Genomic DNA, 24,918 nt, shown 5'->3' on the forward strand with positions numbered 1-24,918 from the left:
GTTGTGATCCCAACACGTTATGCATCTTCATACTGATCTTGGTGTGTGTAGGCGCGGACTTTTTTTGTTTTCTACTACGTTTCCCAACAACCGTATGATGAAGTGGGCTGATATCTGCTTCCCTAAGGACCAAGGTGGTTAGGTAGTCAGGCATCGATGAATGTGGACCATATGCTGAGATGGGGGTGGTGAATTCTCAGGGATGAAGGGGGTCTATAGTTGTAGCTTATTAAAGGTAAAGACCTACACGATGTCTTGGGCCATTTGAACGACACGTAACAAGATGGGGAGCGAGGGGTCTTTTTACTGCGTGCCACTGACTCTGTGTTCGAATTTCTGGCCTTCTGTTCGCATTGGCGTCCGCTTTCTTGGCACCAGGACATGTATCGGTTAGGCGGCATGGTTGATGCTCTGGTGGCGGCAGGACGTGGACTTGCTTCGTCACGTAGTCTTTGAGTTGTCAGCTCCTGGGAGCCTTGTATCTCCTTTTGTTTTTGTTTTTGGGAATGTTCGTGTTGTTGACCAAGCATCCTTATTTTTCTCTTTCCTGCGTTTGCCCTTGTCGAATGGACATGGTGGTTTGCTCTATATATAAAGCAAGATAAAAGCCTATTTAGAGGAGATCTATTTCAAGTGAAGCTTTACCTTTGTGGTTGACAAGTCATGATGGAATAAATTACCTACGTGACCAGATATCGCGAGCATCATGCTCAGGTGCCACAATGCCAACCCCAGTGTTTTGGCTCTTTAGTTCTTTTATCATGGATGGTGGTGCTATTCGAGCACTTAGTCTCGACCTCCGAGATGAAAGACTAGGTCTAACTTGAATTAGTCATAGCTAGAATGCAAAGTTTTTACGCCATTACCTTATTGTAGGCATTGCTCGTACATGCTCGGTCTGTTTTTTCAAGGTTAAAATCTAGAATCTGGCTATGAATGATTGGGTCCGGTGACGGTGGCGCTTGAGCGTCGCTCCTTTCTTGAAGACATTGTTGTTACCTATCGTCTGTGTGATGTCATGATATTGTTGGTGCGGATATGATCATTGTTGTAGTTTGTCGACCACAGATCTGATCATTTTATTTTTTTCCTTGCCTACGTATAGCTTTAGTCTTATATGACTTTGTTATTTGTTGGCGTGTTTTTTTAAGTGTGTTGCTGTTAGTTGCGTGCATCCTAACTATGCAGAGGGCGGATATGTTCTTTTTATTTGTATTCTCTTGATGGTCCATTTTAAACCAATTAAAATCCACCCTTTGTTGGAAAAATTCTTTTAACGTCGGATAGTGAATATTGGTGAATTGATGGGTAGACAAAGATCCCATAATAGAAAAACAAGCGAATGCGTCGAACTTTTCTGATGAAAAGGTTAGAGCACTGTCTTTGCAAATGAACATAACATTCTGCAATGGTCATACTACATGCTGATCTAATAGAGTAATAAATCTACTGAAATGTTCCAGCTTAACTGGAAGCGCAGAACAATTCCCGTATTTTCCAGGAGATGGTTCATCAGCAAACTACAACAAGGCCAAACTTCTCAAGTTTATCCCCAAAACGTGACCAACTCTACAAACACCCAGAGACCTCCAGATTTTCCACAAAACGAGAGTTGAGCAAACTACTGCCATCAGCTTCAGAAATCACTAGAGCAAGTACATTTGTTAGTTCTAGGCAACCTGAAAAATAAAATAAGAAAAGTTAGTGAACAGCAACGAGATGGATTTCTCAACAAGAGGTGATATAGAAAAAACAAGACGACCTGTGTAAACAGCAGTCAGTACCACCATAGTATTTGGAATATGTGCAACATATTTATTTCTAGTATATCTTGATTGAAGAAGAAAATTACGCGGTGATCAATTCTTAACAGAATAACGTTTGAATTTCAGGCTGACCAGTGACAATATTTCAGGAAAACGAATACTATAGTCATAATGATGACACTGCAAAGTGTATGTCAGGCTCTTGTACACTATATAAGGTCTTGCCTAATTTGTAGTTTTTGTACTGCTAGTTCAGAAATTCTAATACACTTGGATGAAAGGTCCAGCTAAAATAAACATTGATCAATAATTTTCAGCAGCACCATCAATACAGGTTGTTGATATAAGGCACTGTTGTGAAATGAATATTTTTTAACAGGTCAAAGAATATGGCATTGCCACTGAAATCTAATTCTGTAACTTAGTTCAGTATTTTTTTACATTTTTTTATCCAAGTCAAACTGCATGGGTTGAATGAGAGATATATGTTTTTTTTTTTGAAACGGAGGCCAAAGATTTGCCTCATCAATTAATTAAGAGGAGAATAGAGTTTGATTGTTTACAACTCACGATAACACGCCACCTAGCAACTACTCACGAATGTATGTTAGAAGAATACAACATCCTAAGAATGCGAATGTATGTAATATGAATGGGTCAATAAAGAAGCTTTAGCCATACATATTACATACATTGGCTGGTAACTTAGTAGTTAGTACCTTCATTTCTTGCATCTGTCTACACGAACCAGAGTATCCGCTATAGTTTTCCGCTTGCCTGGAAAAAAAGTTCATTGGTCAAGGTACTAGAATTTGAATGATACATACCACAATAGGACACAGGGATTTATAGCTGCACACACACAGGTGGACTCCGTAAAATAATTGAGCTGCGATATGCTGGTCTATTTGGTTTTGTCGGAATAACCAGAGCATCAGGATATAGTTTTTCTAGGTAGCTATAACTTGGGGGGTCGTGCTCAAGGAGTTACTTACTAGACACTGAGTGGCGTCATCATCTTAAAATCAGTGATGCTTAAGAGCATCAGTTCAATATAATTTTGGTTTTGTCGTAATATGTACTCCTACATATTAGCGGAAACAATGTAATAAAACTTGGCTGTGTGATGAATCCTTGATGCAGATGCAACTCTTCACTATCTGAAAAAATGCTATGAAGTTACCAGGAACTCAGCACGTGTTTCAAACAACACTTATGACAATTAGAGTCTAACCAGTAACCAGGACAATACTTATGTGGTAGACATATCATGTGCCGATGTGATCACCTGGAATCAGGCATCCTTTGATCAAGGTAGAAGTTACAATAACTTGAACAACAGCTAGAATATTATTATGTTAACAAGGAAAGCTTTAAATAGTACATATTTCGTGGCTACAATATTATTATGTCAACAACAGCTACAATATATTGTACAAGAACTTGAATTATGTGTCATTTTTTGTGGGAATGTGATTTCGCAGTGCAATGCCGGGATTTTGTCTGCCCTAAGCCCCTAACAGAGGAAGGGAACTATCGGCTCTTGGGGCTTTTGGGGATATCAAGAAGAAGCGAACTGTGCCTTCCTATATGGAGATCATGATCTTAGCTGCCTGGGTCATTCGGATAATAAGAAACAACAAAATCTTCAGAAATGGAAAGACCACTTCTCAGCGATGGAAAATGATATATATAGAGGAGCTAGGCATGGTTAGCCACAGAACTAGAAGCAAATATGCCCTCAGTTTTAAGGAATGGTTAAGCCTATGTTATGACCGGTTTGGTCTATACTAGGAAGAGGCCCACCGGGCATTAGTATTAGGGGCTTGGCCCACAAGTTATCTTAGGCAAATTATTTTAGGCAAGTTATCTTAGGCTAAAGTTATAAATACTAGTTGTAAGACACGGTTGAAACCAAGCAATAAAGATATTATCATCTTCTGTTGCCCGGCTCCCTGAGGAGCCGGAACCCTAGCCGCCGCCGCCTCTAAACCCTAGCCGCGACGGCGCCTGTCCGCCGGCGCGCCCGCTCAAGCCCTCGTTCCCCTCCTCCTTGCCCATACAATCTGCGCCGGAGGCCTGGTAGGAACCCTAGTCCTACCAATTTGGTATCCAGAGACACCAGCTCGATCATGTCGCTTCCTCCATCACCGCCGCCGCTGCCAAACACCACCGCCTTGCCCACGCTGCCGCCAGCCCCGTCCGCGTCCATGCCGGCGCTCACATCCGGGACGGCCACCCCGACAGCGCCGACCGCCACCGCGGCAGAGCCGCTCCCATCCTCTCGCCCGAGGAGGTCTCGGGCACCCTTCGGGAGCTCGTCCAGGCGGTCAAGGGCATCAGCCTCTACCTCGCTGGGAACCAGCCCCCGCCGCCGAGCTCCGCCACCACCGCCTATGGGCCGCTGCCGCTTCCGTGGGCCGCCCCGACCTTCCAGTCGCCCTCCGGAGGGCCGCCCCCGCCGCCGCTGCTGCAGCATTACCCGACCGCGGGGCACCCTTGGGCCGCGTGGCCGGCTGCCACCGCACCGCTGGGGGACCCCTCCCAGCAGCTTCTCCAGGCGCCTCCGCCGGCTACTTCGATGCTGGCTGCAGGGCCGCAGCTCCTCCAGGCGCCGCCACCGTCGACTACATCACCACCCGCGCCCAGGCCCATGGGTCGGCCCCTGCACCAGGTGCAGTTTCCGCCATCACCGTCGCCAATTCCCGCATGGGCGGCCGGCTCGTCTCCGGGCCCGGTGTATACCACGGCGCCGGAGCACCCGACGCCCTCCCTCCGGTTTGACCGTCCCTCCGGCTCGGCGACCTACGCCCCGGAGATCCCCGACCCAGCACACTCGTTGCCGCCGACTGCAGCAACCCCCGGGCACAGCGGTCCGACACCCCCTCGCTTCGCCAAACTGGATTTCGCCACCTACGAGGGCACGGAGGACCCGCTCAACTGGCTCAACCAGTGCGAGCAGTTCTTTCGCGGGCAGCGGACGCTCGCTTCGGATCGTACCTGGCTCGCGTCCTATCATCTCCGCGGCGTGACGCAGACCTGGTACTACGCCCTCGAGCAGGACGAGGGCGGCATGCCACCATGGGAGCGCTTCCGGGAGCTCTGTCTTCTCCGGTTCGGGCCTCCTATCCGCGGGAGTTGCCTGGCGGCCCTCGGCCGTTTACAGTTCACCTCCATGGTTCAGGACTACGCCGACCGCTTCCAGGCCCTGGCGTGCCACGCGCCGAGCGTCTCCGGGATTCAACGCGCCGAGTTATTTGTGGGCGGTCTGCCGAACCATATTCGCGTGGACGTCGAGCTCCGGGATCCCCCCGACCTCCAGACGGCCATGTACTACGCCCGAGTTTTCGAGCAGCGGGCCCAGGCACTGCAGCAACAGCCCGGACGGGGCGGCCGCCAGCCCAGTCGACCAGCGCCGACTTCCCCAGCACCGGGCCGGCCTCCTCCAACCGCGACGACCACGCCCCCGGCCACCACGCGGACTTTCCGCCGGTTGTCACCGGCCGAGCAGCAGGAGCGTCGCCGTCAGGGACTCTGCTTCAACTGCGATGAGCCCTACACGCCGACCCATGTCTGCCCCCGCCTCTTTTACTTGGAGACGGTCGACTACACCGAGGCGGACGACTCGACCAATGCGACACCACCACCCGAGGCGGCCGCGGACACGCCCGCGGATCCCACGGCGACGGCGTGCGTCGTCTCCCTCCACGCCCTCGCCGGCATCCGTGGCGAGCGGACCATGCTGCTGCCGGTGACGATCCATGGCGAGCGGCTGGTGGCACTGCTGGATACTGGCTCCACCCATAACTTCTTGCCCGAGGCAACCATGCGTCGGCTAGCACTTCCGACGACGGGTGGGGAGCGCCTGCGGATCACGGTGGCGAACGACGATCGCCTCCGGTGTCATGGGCTCGCCCGTGACGTTCCCATCTCCATTAGTGGCGAACACTTCTCCATTACCTGCGCAGGGATCGACCTCGGCTGCTTCGACTTCAACCTCGGGGTGGATTTTCTACGGACCCTCGGTCCCATCCTATGGGACTTCGACGCGCTCACAATGACGTTCTGGCGGCTGGGCCGCTGCATCCGGTGGGACGGCATTGGGGGGGCCGCGACGGCTGTGCCACATCTCCAGCTGGTCGCCGCGTCCTCGGAGGCCGAGAAACCCCTGCTGGATTCCCTTCTGCAGCAGCACAGCGACCTCTTCGAGGAGCCACGGGGTCTTCCGCCTGCCTGGGTGTACGACCGTCATATTCACCTCATGCCGGGTACCCCTCCCGTGGCGGTTCGGTCCTACCGCTACCCTCAGCTGCAGAAGGATGAGTTGGAGCGCCAGTGTGCCCTGATGCTCGCCGCGGGCATCATCCGGATCTCCACGTCACCCTTCACCGCCCCGGTGCTGCTTGTCCGCAAGTCGGACGGCACTTGGCGTTTCTGCATCGACTACCGCGCCCTGAACGCGCTCACGCTCAAGGACAAGTTCCCTATACCGGTGGTCGACGAGCTCTTGGATGAGCTTCATGGGGCGCGCTTCTTCACCAAGCTCGATCTCCGGTCGGGCTATCATCAGGTGCGTATGCATCCCGACGATATCGCCAAGACGGCGTTTCGCACCCATCATGGCCACTTCGAGTTCTTGGTGATGCCCTTCGGCCTCGCCAACGCCCCAGCGACTTTCCAGGCCTTGATGAACGACGTCCTTCGGCCCTACTTATGGCGGTTTGTGCTTGTTTTCTTTGATGACATTCTTATCTACAGCGCCACCTGGGCCGAGCACCTCCAGCACGTCGCCATCGTCTTCAACGAGCTTCGGGTGCACCACCTCCACCTTAAGCGCTCGAAGTGCTCGTTCGGGACACCTACCGTCGCCTACCTTGGCCATGTCATCTCTGCCGACGGGGTGGCTATGGACGCCGACAAGGTGGCGGCCGTCTCCGCATGGCCGACACCTCGCTCACCGCGGGCTCTCCGCGGGTTCCTCGGCCTCGCCGGCTACTACCGGAAATTTATCCAGGAGTTCGGGCTCATCGCGGCGCCCCTCACACGGTTGCTTCGCCGCGACGCTTTCGCTTGGGACGATGAGGCGACGACGGCGTTCGAGGCCCTCAAGGGGGCCCTCACGACGGGCCCCGTACTTCAGATGCCCGACTTCGACCGCCCGTTCGTGGTGGACTGTGACGCCTCGGGCGTTGGTTTCGGCGCCGTGCTTCATTAGGGCGATGGACCCCTCGCCTTCTTCAGCCGGCCTTTCGCTCCTCGCCATCTCAAGCTAGTGGCATACGAGCGGGAGCTCATTGGCCTTGTGCAGGCCGTTCGTCATTGGCGGCCGTACTTGTGGGGACGGTCCTTCCACATTCGCACGGACCACTATAGCCTGAAGTTCTTGCTGGACCAATGGCTGTCGACCGTGCCACAGCACTAGTGGATCAGCAAGCTCTTCGGCTTCAACTTCTCCGTCGAGTATCGGCCGGGCCGCCTTAACACCGTGGCCGACGCGCTGTCCCGTCGTGACTCCGACATCGCTCCCTCCGTCGACGAGTCCGCCGGGGCGGTCCTGTGCATCCGCTCCGTGCTGACGTTCGGTCTCTTCGCCGACATCCGCCGCGCAACTGCGATGGTCGACGACGCCGTCCTTCTTCGGCAGCAGCTCACGCCGACGACCTGGAGGAGCCGTGGCGCTTCTCTGACGGACTGCTTCTCCATGGGCGCCGAATCTTTGTTCCGGCGCATGATGATCTCCGTCACTAGGTGTTACAGCTCGCCCACTCGGCCGGTCATGAGGGTGTGCAGAAAACCCTCCATCGTCTTCGCGCCGACTTCTACATCCCTGGCGATCGCGCCCTGGTCCGCGACTAGGTTCGGTCTTGTCAGACATGCCAGCGCAACAAGACGGAGACCCTGCGGCCGGCTGGGTTACTTCAGCCCTTAGAGGTGCCGTCTCAGGTCTGCGCGGATATCTCCATGGACTTCATCGAGGGCCTTCCCAAGGTGGGCGGCAAGTCGGTCATCCTCACGGTGGTCGACCGCTTCTCCAAGTACGCCCATTTCATCGCACTCGTCCATCCGTACACGGCGGCGTCCGTGGTCCGGGCCTCCTTCGACGGCATTGTCCGTCTACACGGGTTCCCTACTTCGATCATCAGTGATCGGGACCCTGTATTCACGGGCCATGTCTGGCGCGACCTCTTCAGGATGGCGGGTGTCCAGCTCCGCGTGAGTATGGCGTTCCATCCTTAGACAGACGGTCAGTCCGAGGTGGTTAACAAGGTCATTGCCATGTATTTGCATTGTGTGACAGGTGATCGGCCTCGCGCTTGGGTGGACTGGCTTTCTTGGGCGGAGTACTGCTACAACAGCTCCTATCACTCCGCCCTGCGCGCTACGCCATTTGAGGTGGTCTATGGTCGACCACCCCCGCCTATACTACCGGTGGACCCGGAGACGGCTCGGACAGCTGTTGCGGGTGACCTTATCCGCACCCGCGACGAGATGCTTGCTGAGGTCCGTCAGCGTCTCCTTCAGGCCCAGCAGCTGGCCAAGCATTACTACGACGATCATCATCGCGAGGCGGAGTTCGCGGTGGGTGACTGGGTGTGGCTGCGTCTTCTCCACCGCTCTACGCAGTCGCTTGACCCGCGCGCCAAGCGCAAGCTCAGGCCTCGCTACGCCGGGCCCTTCCCTATCTTGGAGCACATTGGGAAGGTGGCCTATCGTCTTCAGCTTCTAGCCCGTGCTCGCATCCACGACGTCTTCCATGTGGGGTTGCTCAAGCCTTTTCGTGGCGAGCCACCGGCGGCTCCTCCAGCGCTTCCGCCAACCGCCGATGGTCGCATTCTTCCAGAGCCGGCAAAGGTGTTGCAGGCACAGCTCCGTCGTGGCGTCTGGTTCGTCCTCATTCAGTGGGCAGGCCTTCCGAAGGAGGAGGCTACTTGGGAGCAGCGTGAGGATTTTCGCCAACACTATCCAGACTTTCAGCTCGAGGACGAGCTGTTTGCGCAGGCGGGGAGAGATGTTATGACCGGTTTGGTCTATACTAGGAAGAGGCCCACCGGGCATTAGTATTAGGGGCTTGGCCCACAAGTTATCTTAGGCAAGTTATTTTAGGCAAGTTATCTTAGGCTAAAGTTATAAATACTAGTTGTAAGACACGGTTGAAACCAAGCAATAAAGATATTATCATCTTCTGTTGCCCGGCTCCCTGAGGAGCCGGAACCCTAGCCGCCGCCGCCTCTAAACCCTAGCCGCGACGGTGCCTGTCCGCCGGCGCGCCCGCTCAAGCACTCGTCCCCCTCCTCCTTGCCCATACAATCTGCGCCGGAGGCCTGGTAGGAACCCTAGTCCTACCAGCCTACTTCCTCCATTGCTACATAGCTTCTCTTCTCTTCTCTTCTCATATCTTTTCATTTTATTTAACTCTCTGGGTTAATCTTTGTAAATCTGTACTCTCTGTATATATTTGTCGGGGGTTTGGTGCGACATATGCCAACGGATGGCTTATCATGGTGGGGGCGAGTAGAACGTCGCCGGTGCCTGGAAACGGGATGAGGCGAAGACATGCACGCCGCTGAATCTTACCCAGCTTCGGGGCTCTCCGGGGAGATAATACCCCTACTGCTGCTCTGCGGGGTCTCCGCATGATCACTATGGCCAAGTGTTTACACGGTTGCTCCTTGAGTTGTTTCTGGTGGTAGAAGAGGGCAAGGCTAGCTCTCTCCTTCTATCTGGTATGGTCTAGAACTACTGGCATCCAACCCCTTGCATGGGTGCCCTGGGAGTTTATATAGGCCTACCCCCAGGGGTACAATGGTAATTCGACTGGGCGCGGGCCCCGCCGTCAGTGCCTCCGACCTCTGACTTCTCCGCCGACTGCTGGGGCCCACCGATTGGTCTGGTACGGAGCCGACAGGCCGCGTCCGCCGCGGGCGGGTCTTGCCGGCCGCTGATTACTGTAGCCGTGCTTCTGATGACGCAGGCTTGGTCATGGGGTCGTGGCAACAGCCCCGCCGCCTGGCGGGCGATCACTGTGACCACTCCCCATCTCATCTTGATTAATGGCGCGTGGGCCCCGGGGGAGGGCTCGGCCGACTCCCAACGGGTCCGACTGGCGGTTCTCCCACCGTCTCCCGAGGTCTCGCTGACTGGTGGGCCCCGCTGCCTCCAGGCCGTACAGACAGGCCGTCGTGGGAGCAGGACTTGGTACTGTGGTGCTGATGTCAGGGCCGGCCGGGCAACAGTGCCACGCCGCACGGAGATCTTCCCGGGTACGGCGTGCTGTGGCCATGCCTGCCCTTGGTAAGGGGCGGGGAGTCGGCTTCACTGTAGCCACGCCCCTGCCCCGTCCCCTTCGATGAGGTCATGGTTTGTTGGAGTCGCCGGCCGACTCCCCAAAGCCGGTTTCTCTGGAAGTCGTCCCAGGGACTCGGCCGTGAGCGGGCAGTCGGCCGCCCTACCGTCGACTCCTCAGGAGGCGGCTCTTCGCCCCGGGGTCTTGAGGGGCGCAGCCTACCCCGATGTCTTGAAAGGTTATGGGATTCGGCTTGGCCTACCCGTGGCCCATTACTCCGACAGTAGTCCTCGAAGCTGGTGAGGCGCCGCGGACGATCGGCCGAGAAGCCTCAGCAGTTTCTCTTTCCAGGTGCTCAACACATGGTCTTGATTGACTTTTGTTGGGCTGACTAGAAGGAATCGGTCTTGCTCAACTCGGATTCACTTGATTCCGGCTCGCTCAGCATCTCGAACGCCGCGGCGGGATTTAAGCGGCGTGCTAGCTAAGCCTCCAGGCCGCCGCCCGTTCTTGGCTTGTTACGCAAGGGCACGTGGCTAGGCCGTCCTGCCAGCCCACGCGCGCGACGGGACAGGCCCACAGGCGGGGCCCGCCACTACCGCGCCTCGGCGCCCGAGCGGATCCGCTGCGCCCCGGTGGACGGTTGGGATTCCCTTGGAGTTACTGCGCGCAGTAACTTTACGTGGATCATGGGGGTCGTGGGGTTATGGGCGCAGTAAATCCCCACGTCCGCCCCCTCGGCTTCGCAGCCCACGGGGCTATAAGTAGGGGGAAGAGGGGGACACGCGCGCCCCTCCTTCCCACTACCCCTCGCTCTCTTCCTCCTTGCTCTCCTCCTTGCTCTTCTCTTCTTCGCTCCGCCGCACGCCCAAGCTCCGGCGAACGCCGCGGTGACAGCTCGCGATGAGTTCTTCCTCCGCTGCCGCGCCTCCCCAAGTGCGTTCCGGCACCTAGGACGGTTCTGAAGTTCATGAAGACCACATTGAGTTCCTCCGCCGGACCCGTCGGCTTCCCGGCGAGGATCGCGTGCAGGTGCGTCTTGCGCCGGAGGGGGAGATTTCCCCCGCCCCGTAGGAGAGCGAGCGGGTCATCTTCTGCTCGCACTGCCTCTTGGGCTGGGGCTGCCGGCGAGCAGCTTTTTCCGGTCTTTCTTGGAGTTCTATGGCCTCCAGCCGCACCACCTCACCCCCAACACAGTGGTGCTGCTGTCCGCCTTCATGGCCTTGTGCGAAGGCTTCCTCGGAGTCCTCCCCACCCTCGAGCTCTGGGGGGAGTTCTTCTTCTCCAAGCTCGGCACCCAGGCCGCGGGCGTGCCGGCTCAATGCGGCGCCTTCATCGCCGTGCGAAGGTCAGGAGCCGACAACCCCTTCCCCTCCATCTCGCTGATAAAGTCGGTGAAGGTGTGGCAGAGATCCTACTTCTACGAGGGGCGACTGGGTCAACCTGCCGGCTTTCGAAGCCGGCCCGCCGGCTGGGAGACTGCCCAACTGGTCGTACCGGGCCAGGTCGCTGACGCCTGCGGGAGCCGGCGCCATCACACGACTCCGAGTGCTGACGCAGTCGGAGGGTTTGACTGGTCCGGACCTGCTGGCCGCCTTCGTTTCGCGCCGAGTTCTCCCACTCCAAGGCCGCCCTCACATGATATGCCAGATGAGTGGGCACCGCGAACCGAGTCGGATGTGCACCAAGGACATGCCTCATGAAGAGGTGGCCCTCATGGTGAACTACCTCTCGGACAGCAGGCTCCCGGAGGACTGGCGATTCGGCAAGGAGCCGTACTCCCGCGCCAACCCCCCACCCATGGTGAGTCGCCTTTCTTTTCTTTCTTTAGATTGTCTTTTTCTTGCCGGGTTTTGTTTTGACCAGTCGGCTTTGGTTAGAATCCCCTTCTTCACACACCAGCCGGCACCTCGGGGCCGGTCCGTGAGTTCGTCGCCGACCGGGCGGAGAGCGACGTCGACGACCCCGATCTGGGGGCGGCGGCTCTGGAAGAAGACGCTGAGGGAGGAGGGACAGCAGGCGACTTCAGGCCCTCGGCTACCTTCGCCGACTGGCCTGGAGACAACGCCGAGGGAGAAGTCGCCCCTCGCCATCGGCCAGGAGCCAGCCAGCCTGGCGCGGGCTCTTCTGCCGTGCCGGGCGCTCCAGGCGGCGGGAAGAAGCACAGGGCCGCGCCGACTTTGTTCGGCAGTCGGCCAAAGAAGCACAAGGGCTCGGCTGCGGCGACCCGGCGGGACGAGGCAGCCGCGAAGGCCATCCGCTTCCGTAAGGAAGTGAAGAAGCCGTCGTTGGTCTCCGCGTAAATATTTTGTCTTCAAAGTTTTATTCTTTCTTCGTGATTTGTCTGAGTCTCTGCTTGCCCCTCTTTCTTCAGGGCTCCCCTCTCTCTTGAGCGGGTCGCCGCCGCCTCCGTCATGGGGTCAGCGGAGACGTCCGCCACCACTCGGCGGATTGACCCCACTGCTGACCTCCGGGAGGCGACGGAGCGGAATGCGCAGGAGAGGCGCAACGAAGAAGACGCCCTCCGCCTGGAGAAGGCGGAGGCCGACAGGGCGGAGGCCTTCGCTAAGAAAAAACTAGCAGAGGCCGAAGCCACCGCCGCGGCGAAGCAGCAGGCTGAGGAAGCCGCACGCCGCCAGTCGGCCTTGCTCGTCACCCCGCTGAACTCTGCGTCATCGCCTCCGGAGTTCACGGGGCCAACTGGAGAAGCCGGCGGGAAGAACCTCGTCGAGGAGAGGGAAGGCGGCGACCCCTCTACTCCGGACGCGAACGTTCCTCCGCCGCCTCCGCCGCCGTCTGAAGGCGCACAAGGCGAGCAGCCAGCGGACCCTCCGGTGCCGCCGACCGAAGACGAGGCCGTGGCGAGGCTACTCCTCCAAGTCGGCTCGCCAACGCGCCGTCGTCTGGAGAAGGCGACTTCGGCACCCCGCCCCCTGGAAGCCGGCACCGCCAGCTCGGCGGCCCCAGATGCCGAAGCGACGAGCGCCGCACCTGTTGGGTGGGTGCGAGGAGGCGGCACAGGGCCGCTGAACCGGGCGCTCCTGGACGTCCAGGCGAAGCTCCGTGCTGAGGGCGACGCTCTCCAGAGTTGCACCAAGGTGTTCCTAGTGTCGCCGGCAGCCGTCCGGGTATGTTTTTTTCCTTTGGTCTTTGTTTTCATGCTCCTCTCTGTGGGGGCGCGCCAGCGCACCCACTGGGTGTAGTCCCCGAGTTTCGGGCCGGCTGCTGAGCAGGCGGCCCGGAACTCCAATTGACGAACTTCTGGGTACTAACTTTGTCTGAAATGCTTGTTGCAGGATTACCACAACCTCCGCATCACTGCCTTCAACCGTAATGTTGAAGAGCTGGGCAAGCGGACCGCCGACTTGGCGGAGAGCCAGAGTAAGTCCCCCTTTTTTTTCTGTGGGGTAGCGCTAGCGCACCCGCGGCCTGTAGTACCCGAGATTCGGGCCGGCTACTGAGCAGCCGGGCCGGATCTCCCTCGCAACCTACTTTATTGATGACTGTTGTCTTTCTTCCTTTCCTTCAGGAGCCAACGCTGCTCTTCAACAGCAGCTGAGCGAAGCCAACTCCGCCCTGCGCACCAAAGGGGAGGAGTGCAGCAAGCTCGCCACAGAGCGCGATCTGCTGGCCACTCAGTTGGCAGAGCAGAAGGAGCTGCTTGTGAAGTCGCAGAGGGAGGCGGAGGAGACGGAAACCGCCCTCTTGGCCGAGTTCGCGAGCAAGCGCTCCTCCTGGTCTGACAAGGAGGCGCTGCTGTCCTCCGGCTTCCACGAGATTGAAGACATCGTTGATGGTGAGCCTCTTTATTTTCTTTCTTCGAGCTGCCGACTTAGATCGTGCTGACTCCTGGTTTTTGGCTTGCTTCTTCGTTTCTTCGTGTCTGTGCAGACTTCTTCCCTGGGCATTCGCAGGCCGCCATCGAAGCCATCGAGGCTGACGTGAAGGTCAGAAGGCGGAGGGCGCAGAGATCGCCGCCAATGCCCCCCGAACTCTTGACGAGCACATCCTGAGCATCGAGGCTCGCCTCCGGCCGGCTCACCGGATGCTACGCCGGCTCTAGCGCGTCGGTGCCCAGGCGATTGCCGCCCTTTGGCCGGATATGCAGGCTCCGCGCACCCCCAGCCTAACGGCCAACTGGCTGGAGGTCGCGGCTGGTCGTCTTGAGGCCTGGAAGGGCTCTTCGGCCCGGGCTGGAGCGCGCCGGGCCTTGGAGTTCGTCAAGGCGTGGTACCCGGGGCTGGATCTAGACCGGTTGGCCACGCTTCGGTCGGAGGCCCAGCCGGAGCTGGCAGCTGCGGAAGATGCCCTCGTCAAACGTGCTGCGGCGATCGCCGAGTACACCGACACCAGCATCTTCGTCCCCGAGTGGTCTGAAGACGACGAGGAGGTACCGCCGGAGTGGTTTGGGATGAACCCAGACTACGGCGAAGACTCGGCGGAGGTGATTGGCTCCAGCGTCGAGGAGGAGGACGAGGCGGAGGATGGGGGCGAGGCGGAGGCACCAGAAGGCAGAGCAGACGGCCAGCCTCAGCCCGACCGCGCCTCCAGCAACGAGCCGCGTGCGACCGAGTCGACTGCCGCCGGAGGTGATCAAGCCGAGACTAGCCAGCCGGCTGCCCCGACGCCTAACGCTGGCGCCTCCTCCGACCCTCCGAATCCGTCTGCTGCCTCCTAAGCTGCTGCTGTATCTTTTATTTTATCTGCTTCAGTAGTCTTTGAAGAACTTGTTAATTCGCACAATTCCACCCGCGGGGTGTATTTTGAACCTCTACTCGACAATTCGGCCAAGGGCCTATGTTATGTAAATATATATATCTATCTTTTCTTGCTCATTATTCTTTTGGCTTTTTTCCTTTGCCGCTTTCTCTTAGTTGCCTGCCTTGCCAATCGGACAGCCGCTCTGCGGACTGTTGCTGGATTAAGTGCTAGGCTACTTTGCGAAAGCAAGTACTTAGCCGATTTCAAGAGATTTTGTTTGAGCAAGTTGGATAGGAGTCGGCAGTTCGACTATCCGAGAGTCGGTTTGCGAGAAAGGCTGGAGGCCATCTTGAGCTATGTTTTATACTTTGAGTCCTTAGCCATTTTTCATGCGAGTGCCCATTCTACCTTACTGCTGCCCACCGTACAGTCGCTCTGCGAGTTGCGGCTTCTGACAGGAGACGATTTAGGCGTTTACACACTACTTATCCGACTGCAGGAAGCATTTCATAGTGCAAGGCGGCAAGTCCCCGGGTCGACTTGTCGAGCCCGGTGCCAAACGGCATGACGAAGAGTAACATACTTGTAGGCATAATTTTTATCATACAGACAAAAGAGGGCAGTCCCCGAGCTCTTCTCGGGGGGCCCAAAGTCTTGGTACTTTGATACAAAAGGTAGCGTGGTACATACTGCATCAACTGTAAAATCTTCGGAGGAGATTTGCATTCCATGGCTGCTCTGTCTCCTTGCCGGAGTCGTCCCTCTTGCGTTCTCGGGGCTTCTGAGCGTCGATCAGGTAGTAGGAATCGTTGCCCAGTACTTTGCTGATGATGAAAGGGCCTTCCCAAGGCGCCGACAGCTTGTGCTAGCCGGCTGTTCGCTGGATCAGCCGGAGCACAAGGTCGCCTTCTTGGAAAGATCTTGGCCTGACCTTCCTGTTGTGGTATCGGCGCAGGCTCTGCTGGTAGATGCTGGACCGGCTGAGTGCCAACAGCCGGCCCTCTTCCAGCAGATCGACGCCGTCTTGTCGTGCTTCTTCTGCTTCCTCCTCGGTGTACATGGTGACTCGTGGGGAGTCAAACTCTATGTCCGTTGGGATGACGGCTTCGGCACCATAGACGAGGAAGAAGGGCGTGAAGCCGGTTGACTTGTTTGGAGTCGTGCGCAGACTCCAGAGGACGGCTGGCAGCTCGTCGAGCCAGCAGCCAGCCGAGCGCTCCAGAGGCTCGATCAACCGAGGCTTGATGCCGGACAGGATGAGGCCGTTTGCTCGCTCCACTTGGCCGTTTGACTGCGGATGGGCGACGGACGCTAGGTCCAGTCGGATGCCCTGTGTTGCGCAGAAACGGTCCAAGGCGCCTTTGGCAAAATTTGTGCCGTTGTCGGTGATGATGCTGTGTGGTATGCCGTACCGAATTGTGATATCGGTGATGAAGGTCACGGCAGTCAGACCGTTCAGTTTCTTAATTGGCTTCGCTTCCACCCACTTGGTGAACTTGTCCACTGCGACAAGTAGGTGAGTTAAACCACCTCATGTTGTCTTGAATGGTCCCACCATGTCTAGACCCCAAACTGCGAAAGGCCAGCCAATGGGGATGGTCTTGAGCGCAGAAGCCGGCTGGTGCGGCTTGAGCTGAACTTCTGGCACCCTTTGCATTTTTGGACCAACTCCTTGGCCTCTTCCAAGGCAGTCGGCCAGAAGAAACCGTGCCGAAAGGCTTTGGCGACGAGTGCTCTTGAAGCCGCATGGTGGCCGCATTCGCCTTGATGGATGTCTTTGAGAATCGCCTGGCCTTGCTCTGGCTCTACGCAGCGCTGGTAAACACCAGTGACGCTGCGCCTGACCAGCTCTCTGTTGACTATGGTATAGGCTGCCGCCCGGCGTTGTACTTGCCGAGCTGAGGTCTCATCAGTTGGTAGCTCTTTGTTCACCAGGAATTTGAGGATGGGCTGGGCCCATGAGGGTGCTGCTATTTCTTCGACTACCAGAACTGCGACTTGGACGAGGGCGGCTGGGCTGGGAGGCGGCGGGTTGGAGTCAGCAGCCGCTTGCTGGGTTGATGAAGTCCCCAGGCCGACTGGCGCGGTCCTTGGGCCGAGTTCTGGAATCTTCGAGTCCGCCACCGCAGTCCCCGGGCCGGGCTCGACTGTGGCGGCTTTGGAGTCATCCGCCAAAGTCCCCGTTCTGTCTGCCGGAGCTCTGGAGTCGGATCCGCCGTCTTCGGGAGGAGCCGGCACAAAAATGGAGCCTGATTCTGGTGAAGGCTTGACAGACGGCTTGAGGAGGCGTTGAAGGGCGACGCCAGATGGTATCGGTTGGCGGGTAGAGCCGATTCGTGCCAAGGCGTCTGCTTGGTCGTTGTCGTTTCTTGGCACATGAAGAAACTCGCACCCTTCGAAATACCCGCTGAGTTGCTGCACGAGGAAACGATAGCTCGCCATGTTTGCGTCTTTCGCGTCCCAGTCACCAGATGACTGCTGGACCACTAAATCCGAGTCGCCATAACACAAGATCCGGCGGATGCCAAGTTCTTTGGCAAGCCGGAGCCCGTGAATGAGCGCCTCGTACTCGACAACATTGTTGGAGGCGGCAAAATGGATTTGCAGTGCATATTTGAGCTTGTCGCCTTTAGGAGAGGTGAGGACGATGCCGGCTCCCAAGCCGGTGCGCATCTTGGAGCCGTCGTAGTGCATTCGCCAATGGGTGGAGTTAGGCGCTGGAGGTAGGTACTGGGTCTCGGCCCAGTCGACGAGGAAGTCGGCCAGCGCTTGTGATTTGATAGCGGTGCGGGGCTGGTAGTAGATGGTGTAAGGAGCCAGCTCTATGGCCCACTTGGCCACTCGACCAGAGGCATCTCGGCTACCGATGATCTCGGCAAGTGGGGCCGTGCAGACCACTGTGATTGGATGCTCTTGAAAGTAAGGCTTCAATTTCTTGGCAGCAAAGTGTACGCCATAGCACATCTTCTGGTAGTGGGGGTAGTTCTTCTTGGAGGTCGACAGTATCTCGCTCAGGTAATATACTGGTCTCTGGACAAGCAACGCCTTGCCTTCCTCCTTGCGCTCCACTACCATGACTGTGCTCACTACTCGGCTGGTGGCGGCGATGTACAGGAGCATAGGTTCCTTGGGAGTTGGAGCCGCCAGGACGGGTGGAGTAGTCAGCATCTTCTTCAACTGGTGAAAAGCTTCGTCCGCCTTATGGTTCCACTCGAAAAAAGTGGTCTTCTTCATGAGTTGGTATAAGGGGAGAGCTTTCTCGCCCAGCCGACTGATGGATCGGCTGATGGACGCTAAGCAGCCGGTGAACCTCTGCACATCCAGCAGTCGGCTAGGTACCTCCATTCTCTCGATGGCCTTAATTTTTACTGGGTTGCATTCTATGCTGCGTTTAGAGACCAGGAAACCTAGTAGCTGGCCGGCTGGTACTCCGAAGACACACTTCTCGGGGTTGAGCTTGATCTGGAATCGGCGCAGGTTCTTAAAGGTCTCCTTGAGGTCTTCCAGCAGTGTTCCACGCTTTTCCGTCTTCACCACCACGTCGTCCACGTAAACGTGGGCGTTCCGGCCGAGCTGCTCGAGGAGACACTTCTGCATGCAACGCTGAAAGGTGGCGCCGGCATTCCTCAAGCCGAACGTCATGGTGAGGTAGCAGAATGCTCCAAACGGCGTGATGAAGGCGGTCTTCAATCTGTCAGCCGGGTTCAGCTTGATCTGGTGATATCCTGAGTATGCATCCAAGAAACTCAACAGCTCGCATCCGGCTGTGGAGTCTATCACCTGATCAATTCTTGGCAGAGCAAACGGGTCCTTGGGGCAGGCCTTGTTGAGGCTCGTGTAGTCAATACACATTCGCCACTGCTTGTTCTTTTTTAGTACCAGGACCGGATTTGCCAGCCATTCCGGAAAGAGAACTTCCATAATGAAGCCGGCTGCTAGGAGTCGGGCTATCTCTTCTCCGACAACTCTTCTCTTCTCTTCTGATAAGCGGCGCAGGGGCTGCCTGACCGGCTTTGCATCAGATCGGACATGTAACTTGTGCTCGGCGAAATCCGTCGGTACACCTGGCATGTCTTTGGGGGACCATGCGAAGATGTCCCGATTCTCACGGAGGAAATCGACGAGCTCGCCTTCCTATTTGCTGTCGAGGTTCGCACCTATGACAGCGTACCTCTCCGGGTGCTCCGGATCCAAGGGTATCTTCTTTGTCTCTTTGGCCGGCTTGAACGAACCTTTGGCTTCCGACTCTTTCGGGTCGGGCGATATCTCCGGCTGCTTGCCGGCCATCGCCACAACTCGTTCAAGGAGTCGCTTCTCGGCTGTGATCACCAGGGACTCGGCCAGCCGACTGCTCTCGGCCGCGCAAGCGGACGACTTTCGGTAGTCGCCGGCCACAGTCAGAATTCCCCTGGAACTGGGCATCTTCATCTTGAGGTAGGCGTAGTGGGGGACCACCATGAACTTGGCCAAGGCGGGTCGGCCAAGTAGCGCATGGTATGGGCTCTCAAGGTCCACCACCTCAAACCAAATAGACTCTCTTTGGAAGTGATCTTTGTCCCCAAAGAGGACGTCCATCAGGATCTTGCTGATTGGTGAGCAGGAAAGCCCAGGAACAATGCCGTGGAACACAGTCCGACTGTTCTGAAGCTGTCTTTACTTGATTCCTAACTTCTTCATGGTGTCCTTGTACAGGATATTGATGCTGCTACCCCCGTCTATCAGAACTCGCGAGAAATGCGCGACCCGTTTGTCCGTAGCAAAGGTGGCGTCCAGGACCAAGGCGTAGGAGCCCGGACTTGGCATCACTTCTGGGTGGTCAGCCCTGCTCCAGCTGATGGGCTTCTCGGACTAGTGCATGAATTCTGGCGTCTCTGAGGCTACTGCGTTCACCTCTTGTCGTTGCAGCCGCCTGCTGCGTCGATCATCAGCCACACTGGTGAACACCACATATGCTCCATGCTCTTCAGGGTATTCGTCTTGTACTGCGCCGACTGGCCTGACTGCCGGCTGCTGGGGCGGAGGCGGAGGCGGCTGCCCAGCAGGCGGGGGTGGCAGGAGGCCGTCTCCCTTGGCGATCCTGGTGAGCCAGTGACACTTCCGGGTGGTGTGATTCGACGGCTTCGCGCCGCTGTGGAACTTGCAAGGTCCATCCAAGGTCTGCTCATAGGAGAAGGCCGGCAACCAGTTTGGCTTGCCGCCTTTCTGTCGCTTGGGCGGAGGTTGCTCTTCTGGCTGCTGGGCATCAACGGTCGCGACCTGCCGGCTGCCGGAAGCCGGCTGCGGGGCCTTGCGCTTGTTGTCGCCCTGCTGTTGTCGCCGGCCGGCGTCTGCCGCCGGAGTTCTTGGAGCTTGAGGAGCTACTTTGCCAGTCGTGCTGATTTGAATTTCCGCCTTCATGGAGGAGTCGGCTGTGGCGTACTTGTCCGCTATGATCAGCAGCTCGTCGAGGGTTTCTGGCTCGTCGCAGAGGAACTTGTGCTTGAGAAGGGTGCCTTCTCGGCACCCGGCTGTGAAGTACTCGATGGCCTGCACCTCGTGCACGCCCTCGCAGGAGTTCCGGAGCTCAGCCCAACGCGTGAGGTAGTCGCGAGTCGACTCGTCAGGACCTTGCACGCACAAGGAGAGCTGACGAGGCTTGGGAGGACGCTTGTACGTGCTGGTGAAGTTGCGGACGAATGCTTCAGTGAAGTTGACACAGCTGTTGATACTGCGGGGCTTTAGGCTGTTCAGCCATGTCCGGGCCGTGCCCTGGAGCATGAGCGGAACGTACTTTACGGCGACACGCTTGTTGCCGTTTGCTATGCTGACAGCCGTGGAGTAGTCGACTAGCCAGTCTTCCGGCTTCACGGAGCCGGTATACTTGGGCGTGTCTCTTGGGAGCGTGAACCCTCTGGGAAAGGGCTCATCCCGAATGCGGGGCCCGAAACAAGGCGGACCCAGCTCGTCTTCTTCTTCCAGCGCCAGGGACCGGTGAAGTCGGTCGATCCGGTGGCGGGCGTCATTCTCTCCAACTCCCTCTCGGCGGCCAAGGCGGTCACCGAGAGTCGGATGGTCAACAGGCGGCGGGGAGACTCGCCTCTCCTTGCGGGGAGGGGGAGGCGAACAGTCGTCCCGTCGTTCCACTGCTCTCGGGCGGCCATCTTGGTCGCGCTCTATGGTAATGCGAGTCCGACTGTGGCTGACAGCCGGCTCCGCGTCAGCACCTTCCGGAATGGGCGCAGCTAGGTCTTGCAGCGCCGCGCCGAGTGAGTCGGGCGCTCCTCCGCCAGGGAACTCGTCATGACTGATGACTAGCACCTCAGTGACGGTGCTTCCGTCGCTCTCTGCGTGGGGGAGAGGTTCGTCATAGACCACCACGTTGGTGGGGAACGCGTCGATCGACGCGGTGTCGGAGTCGACCAGCATCGGGTCGGTGGAGCCTACGGACTCCAAGTCTATGGCGGGCTCGCCAGAAACATGGAGTTGATCGAGGAGGCCCGCGAGGAGGTTCTCGGGGCCGCCCGCGCCTGTGTCGGACGCAGGTTCATCGGAGAGGCGGACCTCGCCGACAAGTTCGGCTAAGGAGCTGGCTACGCAGGCGATCTCAACGCCGCGCAGCGCGTCGATGCAAACTTCGCCTGGCGTGCCTGGCTGGCTGCGCTCGCCAGGGAGGAAAATGGTTCCCGTCCAGAATAGATCTCCGGATGGCGGTGCACCAGGCCCCACGGCGGGCGCCAAATGTCGGGGGTTTGGTGCGACATATGCCAACGGACGGCTTATCATGGTGGGGGCGAGTAGAACGTCGCCGGTGCCTGGAAACGGGATGAGGCGAAGACATACACGCCGGCGAATCTTACCCAGCTTCAGGGCTCTCCGGGAAGATAATACCCCTACTGCTGCTCTGCGGGGTCTCCGCATGATCACTATGGCCAAGTGTTTACACGGTTGCTCCTTGAGCTGTTTCTGGTGGTAGAAAAGGGCAAGGCTAGCTCTCTCCTTCTATCTGGTATGGTCTAGAACTACTGGCATCCAACCCCTTGCATGGGTGCCCTGGGGAGTTTATATAGGCCTACCCCCCAGGGGTACAATGGTAATTCGACTGGGCGCGGGCCCCGCCGTCAGTGCCTCCGACCTCCGACTTCTCCGCCGACTGCTGGGGCCCGCCGACTGGTGGGCCCCGCCGACTGGTCTGGTACGGAGCCGACAGGCCGCGTCCGCCGCGGGCGGGTCTTGCCGGCCGCTGATTACTGTAGCCGTGCTTTTGATGACGCAGGCTTGGTCATGGGATCGTGGCAACAGCCCCGGCGCCTGGCGGGCGATCACTGTGGCCACTCCCCATCTCATCTTGATTAATGGCGCGTGGGCCCCGGGGGAGGGCTCGGCCGACTCCCCCGGGCCGACTCCCGACGGGTCCGACTGGCGGTTCTCCCGCCGTCTCCCGAGGTCTCGCTGACTGGTGGGCCCCGCTGCCTCCAGGCCGTACAGACAAGCCGTCGTGGGGGCAGGACTTGGTACTGTGGTGCTGATGTCAGGGCCGGCCGGGCAACAGTGCCACGCCGCACGGAGATCTTCCCGGGTACGGCATGCTGTGGCCATCCCTGCCCTTGGTAAGGGGCGGGGAGTGGGCTTCACTGTAGCCACGCCCCTGCCCCGTCCCCTTCGATGAGGTCATGATTTGTTGGAGTCGCCGGCCGACTCCTCAAAGCCGGTTTCTCTGGAAGGCGTCCCTGGGACTCGGCCGTGAGCGGGCAGTCGGCCGCCCTACCGTCGACTCCTCAGGAGGCGGCTCTTCGCTCCGGGGTCTTGAGGGGCGCAGCCTGCCCCGATGTCTTGAAAGGTTATGGGACTTAGCTTGGTCTACCCGTGGCCCATTACTTCGACAATATTGCTTTATTATTTCAATTAAAAAATGCAATGGGGATTTCCCCACTGTTTCCCTTCAACAAAAAGTATATATTTCTGTACATTGCATCATCGAACTGAGACAGTGAAATAACTGATACATAGAACAGTTTATCATGAATTCAGGCACGGCATGCTTATAACTTAATGTCAAACAGACTAACTAGTATGCACGCAGGAAGCGTAACAGAACGGAAATGTGCGACTGTGAGCTCACCTGGAATCAGGCTTGATCCGAGGAATGAAGGGAGCACGCATGGCAGGAAGATATTTGCCAAGCGGCAGCCTGTAGGAATGTCACTGCTCAACACAGAATACGCATCAATGACCCTGTTCCTGCGCAAGTCGACGCTAACAATTTCTTCACTGCCCATGTTGAGGTACAGCAGGTCAGTGTTGAGGGGATCAATGGCCACAACCAAAGGCCTCTCCTTGGTACCATCCCCTCCATTGGGCCACAGCGTGTCAAGAGACACCTGGTGCTGCAGCGCCCAGGGGCCGCTCTCGCCATCCAGCATGAACGACTTGATCTGAAATGGCTCCTCCTCTGAAACCTCCACATATAGCAGTCTGCCATCGCTGACCCCCATGCGTCTGTGCTTGGTAAGCTCTAACCCCTCATTGGCGTCTTGGTCAGGAAGCTCGCTGCCTTCCGGCAGCTTGACGTGGCCGAGCTGAGGCTCGTCCTTGAACGGGTCGGCGGAGACGGCGCCCCAGCTCACGTCCACCCACCACAGACGGCCTGCGAAAGCCAGCACTTCGTGATTCCACATGCGCATCACTCGCCCAGGCGGCAGCGGGGACAGCCGCTCCTTGACGTCCCACTCCCCAGTCTCGGAGCGGAACCGACACAACACGAAGTGACCCACGTCCTTGGCCTCGATGAGCTCGGCGGCGGCGTACCTCTTAGGCGGCCCGCGCCCACGGTCGGCTTGGGTGAGGAGCCCCGTGGCCGTTGTCAAATGCTTCGTGCCCCAGGAGGGCGGGAGGCGGACCAGCTGGCCGGTAACGGGGTTGCACACGTAGCTCACGTGCTCCTCCTCGACGAGATCCTTGGCGAGCACTTCCCTTGGCCTTGGGCTGTCCAGGCTGGCGTGAGCGCTGAAGCGATGCCAGGTAGCTTTGAGGAGGAGGAGGCCGTCGCCGCTCGAGGCGAAGACGATGCTGCCGTAGTTGTCGATGTACCCGCCGGCGCGGCGGTGCTCCATGCTGCTGAAGACCCGCACGGGGAGGGAGAAGGAGTGGCTGACGGCGGCGGCGCGAGCGAGAAGGACGCGTCTCGGGTGGAGTTGGGCGTGACCGATATGCGGCAGATCATCGCCCAGGGAGGGGGCGAGGCGGCGGCGGAGAGGGGGCGGCGGAGGTGGCCGTGCAGGCGACGGGGCGGGAGCAGCGCGGAGGCGGAGGTGGCCGGAGAGGCGACGGAGCGGGAGCAGCATTTCGGCGGAGGCGGGAGAGGAGGCGGCGGCGATGGATTTGGTAGCAGGTGAAGAGGAGACCGGGCCGGAGAGGGTTTTGGGTGATTTTGGGGGAGGGAATGCTTTGGTGAAGCCGGTCGAAGAGTCCGAGGGAAGGGAAGGGCGCTCGCTCTGATCTGACAGAAGGAACAGCCTTTGCCATGTGCTTGGCATGCCCCCGCCTGGCCGCCTCACTCTCCTTCCTTCCAATCACCCTTTGCCATGTCAGCATGTAATCAATCCCAGCCGGTAATTGCCTGTATGTGTAGCATTACTGAGGTTTATCAGACTGTAAAGTGTCACTCGGCCAGCGCGGTCCATTTCTTTCTCTACCTCGCTTCCAATAATGCTAAGCATACAAAGAGTTACACGTAATTACACACTAACTATGATTTCTTTTTCTAACTAACCATCCCCGATTTTCATGAGGGTGGGCCCCTCCTCCCTCTTAACCTTCAATCACAATCCATCTTTTTGTAAAACCCATGTAAACCTATGTATGTGTAGCATTACTCCCTGGCTTCAGGACATAGTTGCTCACATATTACAGTAAAATGCCCCCAATTCCCGTTCATCATGAAAACGGGTAAAAGCATCGGTTCCAATCCCCGGTTACACTAACACAACAGGGCAAAAACATGATAACCAAAGCAAAAGCATGCCTCCTAAAGGGCGTCTAGTCTAGATTCGTAGTGGCATGGCCTTGACCGGCCGGCGGTGCGCCGGTGAGGGGCGGCTGGAGGCTCTCTGCCGGCGTGCCGGCGGCAGCGCACATCTTCATGGCGAGGCTCCGCACGGATCCGGTCAGCTGTGGGATTAGGGCGACGCG

At 57.9% G+C, this 24,918-nt stretch overlaps 1 protein-coding gene across 1 annotated transcript; it reads right to left on the reverse strand.

Annotated features, from left to right (window-relative positions):
* Window positions 1–1,415: 1,415 nt before the first annotated feature.
* Window positions 1,416–24,170, reverse strand: LOC125541749 (uncharacterized). The gene is made up of 3 exons (XM_087539924.1): window positions 22,850–24,170; window positions 2,486–2,543; window positions 1,416–1,679 (listed from the first exon to the last, which is right to left on the reverse strand). Exons 1-2 carry the CDS (start codon window positions 24,069–24,071, stop codon window positions 2,488–2,490), a joined length of 1,278 nt encoding a protein of 425 aa, XP_087396050.1. The 5' UTR covers window positions 24,072–24,170; the 3' UTR covers window positions 1,416–1,679; window positions 2,486–2,487.
* Window positions 24,171–24,918: the final 748 nt, after the last annotated feature.

Source organism: Triticum urartu, chromosome 2A (genome assembly GCF_056163025.1).
Source record: "Triticum urartu cultivar PI428250 chromosome 2A, HENAU_Tu73, whole genome shotgun sequence".
Classification (NCBI taxonomy): domain Eukaryota; kingdom Viridiplantae; phylum Streptophyta; class Magnoliopsida; order Poales; family Poaceae; genus Triticum; species Triticum urartu.